At 35.2% G+C, this 6000-nt stretch overlaps 1 protein-coding gene across 1 annotated transcript; it reads left to right on the top strand.

Moving 5' to 3' along the window:
- The first annotated feature begins 3095 nt into the window (after positions 1-3095).
- Positions 3096-4028, top strand: LOC113250161 (olfactory receptor 4C11). The gene has a single exon (XM_026491531.3). The coding sequence runs from the start codon at positions 3096-3098 to the stop codon at positions 4026-4028; it is 933 nt and encodes a 310-aa protein (XP_026347316.1).
- The last annotated feature ends 1972 nt before the right edge of the window (positions 4029-6000 follow it).

The raw sequence follows: 6000 nt of genomic DNA, 5'->3' as shown, positions 1-6000 counted from the left end.
GTTAAGATTTGTGTTAGGCATTAACATAACTGCATATATTACTCACAGAAAATCTGATCAATGCCACAGTGTGCATATAACACATAAGGTATTTGTGGAAGGATAGAAAGTTTAGGGAATTTTTTAGAAGTAGATTACAATCAAAATTGAGTAGACAAAACAAAAGAAATGCACAGTACTCCTGGTGGAAACATAAGCAAATAGAAATTATATCTATTTCAGTGTCCCAGGAAATGCTCCATGGAGATGATGATTTTACTTTGGATGGAGTAGGCTTCCCTTTTCCGTGGTAACTGAGTATTGAATGGGACTGAAAACTATTGGATCACAACAATAGGAAATTATCTTGATGAATTCATTCACTTTATGAATACTTATTATTAAATATTTGCTTTTTTTCACTGCTTAAATTCAGCAGTGAACAGATAAAAATCCCCTTCCTTATGTTGTTTCTTTCAAATGTATGCTAGTGTTATATCTATTATTATGTGAACTATACAAATGGCTTAGTCTGTAACACTATCACATAGATAGATAGATGATAGATGATAGGTAGGTAGGTAGGTAGGTAGGTAGATAGATGATAGATAGATGATAGGTAGGTAGTATCTTTTTTAAATAATATTTAAGTGTTAAAAACCACAGACAAGTTTTCATTCCTGTTTGCTGAGGATTTGGATAAAGAGCATATCTGGCAAACTCCTGAGAGTGCAGGGGAACCTGTATGATTGGCAGTGTGGTTGGGGCATGATGTGGTAAAGAGCCGTGAGTCCAGAACTGACTCTATGGCTGACTCACCCTCTTACCCAGACATTTACATTTACTCTGGCCCTGGGAATTTTGCTGTTTCTGCAGCCTGTGTCAGAAGACAATTGTTATCATCAAGGAATATGCCAATGCAATTGACAAACCATCTACTAAGAGAAGGTTTTAAAAGCTTTATTTTAATGCTGCATCATCATGACATATTTGCAACTACCAAAGGGAATGTTTTAAAAGGTAAGTCATCTGCCTAACTTTGACTCCAAGAATGCGATTTCCCCCCGTGAGGACACAGATATCCTGCTATCTCTGTAGTCTCTTAAATGCAACTAATGATACGAGTCCTTGTGTGTGTGATATAGATTATTCTCCAGTTAATGAAAATATTACCATCTTCCCATCCTCAGCATACGGTTCTGAACTCTATCACTTTTCAACATATTTTAGAAACCATTGCATATATATCCACTTCCTTTTTTTGATTTTTGCATAAAATGCCATCCCTGATTCATTTAGCTTCTTTTCTGATGGACACTGAAGTTGTTTCTTACCTTTTGCCAACATGGAAAGGACTGCTGTGATTGTCCTTGTGCCTGTGAGTGAGATTACTTGGAGCAAATGGAAACACTAGACCTGTGTCTATGTGCCATTGAAATATCATCAATGCTGAAAATCACTCCCCGAGAGATTGCACCCCCTTAAACTCCTCTTAAAATGTGTGGGATCAATAGTTTCCCACCTCATTTTCACCAGTGTTTGTTAAGAGGCATTTATGAAAAAGGTCACTTTTTAAATCTGATAGGTGAAAAGATATATAATTAGAAAGTAAATTTGAATGTATTTGTCTATGAATGAAATTGTTATATTTTCAAATTATGTTTAATAAAAAGAGATTCCTTTGAAATCACTTCTTTTGTCATTTACATTTGCATTTTTAAAAAAGATTTTGTCTATTTATTTAGAGAGAAAGAGAGATCCTGAGCTGGGAAAGGGCAAAAGTAGAGAGAGAGAATCATAAACTGGCTCTATACCCAGTGTGTAGCCTCGCTACAGACTAAAGTCCACAACCCTGACATCATAACCTGAGTGGAAATCAAGAGTGGGACTCAACCAACTGGGACACCCAGGTACCCTATCCACTGTGTTTTTGAAGGTTGATCTCTGAAATCCCTTTATGTTTTAGAAAAGTATGTTTCTCTCTGTAATGCATGATGTAAAAATACTAAATGCCATGGCACCTATGCATTTAATTGCTACACTATGGAAAATATATGTGATGAGGTCAGAGAAGGTTTATTCCACTGTTTTATATATATATATATATATAAATATTCCCTTCCTCTTTCTACCTTCTCTTACTGAATCAGGGTATGGGACACTCAAGAATATAGATTCCAGGAATTATATTGAAAAGTTTCAGCTGTGACTTGGAGCTTCCTTAGCTCATTTTCTAAATCCCTGATGCTAAAATAAATATGAAATATGAAAGAATATTTTGACTGATGCCAAATGTTCTCTATTTATCCTTTATTTAGTCTCAGTCGCTCCTTGTGTCTTAAGAAAATACGCTGAAAGACCCATTAAAATATTAACAAAGTGAAGAATTCAACTTTGGATGACATAGTATAATATTAAAAAAAGTAAAAAGTTTTATGATAGAAGCTGAATTTAAAACTCGAAAAACTAGAAATTATTGTGGGTTAAAGTAACAGGAAATAAACTGTCAAGCTAACAGATTAAAATAAATTTCACAATGGACTGGACCAAATGACTGAACGTTCACTACTAAAATATAGTTTCTTTCTCTCTTGTTCTGTCTCTCTCTCTCTTTTAGGTTTCCAATTATGGAAAACACTATCAGAAGTTTCTACATCACTCCTTGAATGTTCAGAATATTTACTAGAAGATACTCCATACCTGAACTACCAGGTTCAAATAGTGTGAATGTGCATCACGTAATTCATGCATGAGTTTTCCTCATTTGGCAACATTCTACCCTAAACTAGAGAAAGACATTCACTTCAAAAGGATACCATCCCTGAGGACTCCCCTAAATTAATGTTTATTATGCCTGAAGAATCAGGTACTCTTTTATTATTGATATATTTCACTGTTTCCATAAGCAATCAGGTGAATAGATTTTAAAGAAATATTATGACTTCCACATTACTCAGAAGAAAACAACACGAAAGGTAAGGGATTATACAATAGTAATTGACACGTCCATGATCAATCATATGGATTTGACTCCAAATGGAGTATTCATTTCATAATATTTTTTGTCTGCTGATTAATTATTTCTAACCTGCACTTTCTCCACTTTGCCTGAAATAATGCAGCAAAATAACAGCGTAACTGAGTTCATATTGTTAGGATTGACCCAAGATCCTATGAGACAGAAAATGGTATTTGTAATCTTCTTAATTTTTTATGTGGGAACCGTGGTAGGGAATTTGCTTATTATTGTGACCATCAAGTCCAGCCGCTCACTAGGGAGCCCCATGTACTTTTTCCTATTTTATTTGTCTCTTTCGGATTCCTGCTTTTCAACGTCCACAGCCCCCAGACTAATTGTGGATGCACTCTCTGCAAAAAAAATCATACCTTACAATGAATGCATGACTCAAGTCTTTGCCCTACATTTCTTTGGCTGCATGCAGATCTTTGTGCTCATCCTCATGGCTGTGGATCGCTATGTGGCCATCTGTAAGCCCTTACATTACCCAACCATCATGAGAAGGCAGGTCTGCACCATCCTGATTGTGGTCGCATGGATAGGGTCTTTTATCCATTCTATAGCCCAGATTATCCTGGCTTTGAGATTACCTTTCTGTGGACCCAATTTGATTGATCATTACTGCTGTGATTTGCAGCCCTTGTTGAAACTTGCTTGCATGGACACATACGTGATCAACCTACTTTTGGTGTCTAACAGTGGGGTCATTTGCTCAAGCAGTTTTTTCTTTCTGATGATCTCATACTTTGTCATCTTGCATTCCCTGCGAAACCACAGTGGGGAAGGGAGGAAAAAAGCTCTTTATACTTGCACTTCTCACATCATTGTAGTAATCTTATTCTTTGTCCCATGTATATTCATATATACACGCCCCCCAACCACTTTCCCCATGGACAAGATGGTGGCGGTATTTTATACTATTGGGACCCCTTTTCTCAACCCATTCATCTACACACTGAGGAATGCAGAAGTGAAAAATGCCATGAGAAAGCTCTGGTGTAGCAAAATTACCTCAGAAAGTAAAAGATGAAATGAGGGGTTTGGCTGATTCCTTAATCTGTACAGATACCAAATATGAGGGTCCATATCCTGACTTGCCCCATGCACTCTAATATAATGCAGCTGATTTCCTTACTTTTTCTGTATTTCTGTCCTGAAATAAGCCTGGTTCTTTCTTTTCCTGAGAGCTCAATTCTGATATTGCTGATTCTAAAATCTCCTCAGTCTCAGTCTATACTCTGTTTTGATAAGAAGAAAGATATTTATACAATCACAACTGTTCATACTGTGAGCATCCATAAAGAAAGAATAGCCTGTTCTCTATGACTTTTAATTTTCTCTACAGCACATTTTAAATAAGGTATCCTGCTTTCTCTTGAGCACATTCACAACAAAGGAACTAACTTTGTGTATCAAGAAATTATTTTCATGATATTAGTTTATCTTTAAAGGTTCCATACTAGTGAACCAAAGGCATATATATATATATATATATATATGTATACATATATATATATATAATGTTTTCTTAAATAATTGTTCTAATGTTTCCTTTGACTCTTAAGATAACTGAGGCATTATTTATGGGATTTTGTAAATATAGTATTACAAAGGCCTCACAATATTCGGCTAATTTCTATGATTGTTAAATAGGAATAAATAAATAGGGGTAAAGAAGTAAAATAATTCATGTTGTCCAGACTAAATAAGAATTTACAATACACCATAGATACAATATTTTCTGAGATTAAAGTGCAGAAAGGTAGATCCAACCTTAAAGGAAAAAAATGAATATAATTTCATCTGAAATTGGGTTGTATCACTGGAATAAAAGAAAGCATGAGAGGCATTCTGAAATACTCAGTATGCTTGTATGTAGTGAATGGAGTTAGAGAGAACTTACCTTTGCAGCAAGAAGCCATTTTCCTTCTCTGTTGGTCCTGTACTACTAAAGGGGTAGTGTGTATTGTGAGGTTAGAATTGCCAATAGAGTTTTGATGTTTACAGTGAGCAGAGCAGATTAGCAGCCACACTTTGAATAGATGCATGCCAGGAGTTATACATGATACTTTAAAATTCATTCACTTCAGAGAGTACAAAAAACTAACTCAAAGGGATACATGTGCCCCAAAGCCATAGCAACATTATCTACAATAACCACATTATGGAAACAGTCCAAGTGTCCATCAAATGCTGAATTGGAAAATATATGCGATAGATAGATAGATGATAGATAGATAGATAGATAGATAGATAGATAGATAGATATAATGGCATATCACTCAGTCATTGACAAGAATGTGAAATGAGATCTTGCCACTTGCAATGACAAGGTTGGAGATAGAGAGTATAATGCTAAGCGAAATAAGTCAGTCAAAGACAAATACCATATGATTTCACTCACATGAAAATTAAGAAACAAAACAAATGAGTACAGGAAAAAACAGAGAGAGGGGGGCAAACCAAGAAACAGATTCTTCCCTACAGAGAACAACCTGATGGTTACCAGGGGGTAGGTGGGTAGGAGGACAGGTTAGGTACGTAATGGGCACATAGGACTACACCTGTGATGAGCACTGTGTGTGGCGTGTAAGTGTTGAATCAATAAATTGTACACCTGTAACACCTATTATACTGTATGTTAGCAACTGATATTTAAACAGAAACTTTTAAAAATAAATAAATAAATAAATAAATAAATCTCATTTACATCAGTGTATTCAAGTGTACCACATCCTTAGTAATTGTGACAAGATTCCATTTCATTTTTAATGCTGTTCCCCATTATTTACCTGGAAAACCTTTTCAATACCAATAGTTTCCTCCTGTGAAAGATTATTTTAAAATAAATAGATTAAAATATCATGCTTTCAGTGTTCTCACTACTTTTTGCTTTGGGGATGTTATGAACTAAATGGCTACACTAGTGTCCCAACATTGGCATGTTAAGTACAAAAATTATATACATATTTCATTCGTACAACTTGATTTTTTTATATGCA

This window comes from Ursus arctos, unplaced genomic scaffold (assembly GCF_023065955.2).
Source record: "Ursus arctos isolate Adak ecotype North America unplaced genomic scaffold, UrsArc2.0 scaffold_23, whole genome shotgun sequence".
In the NCBI taxonomy this organism is placed as follows: domain Eukaryota; kingdom Metazoa; phylum Chordata; class Mammalia; order Carnivora; family Ursidae; genus Ursus; species Ursus arctos.
The sequence above is the reverse complement of the archived record's forward strand: the minus strand, read 5'-3'. Positions and strand labels throughout refer to the sequence as shown.

Coding starts and splice junctions, on each gene's coding strand:
- LOC113250161 (XM_026491531.3), top strand. CDS start 3,096: ATGCAGCAAAATAACAGCGTAACTGAGTTCATATTGTTAGGATTGACC.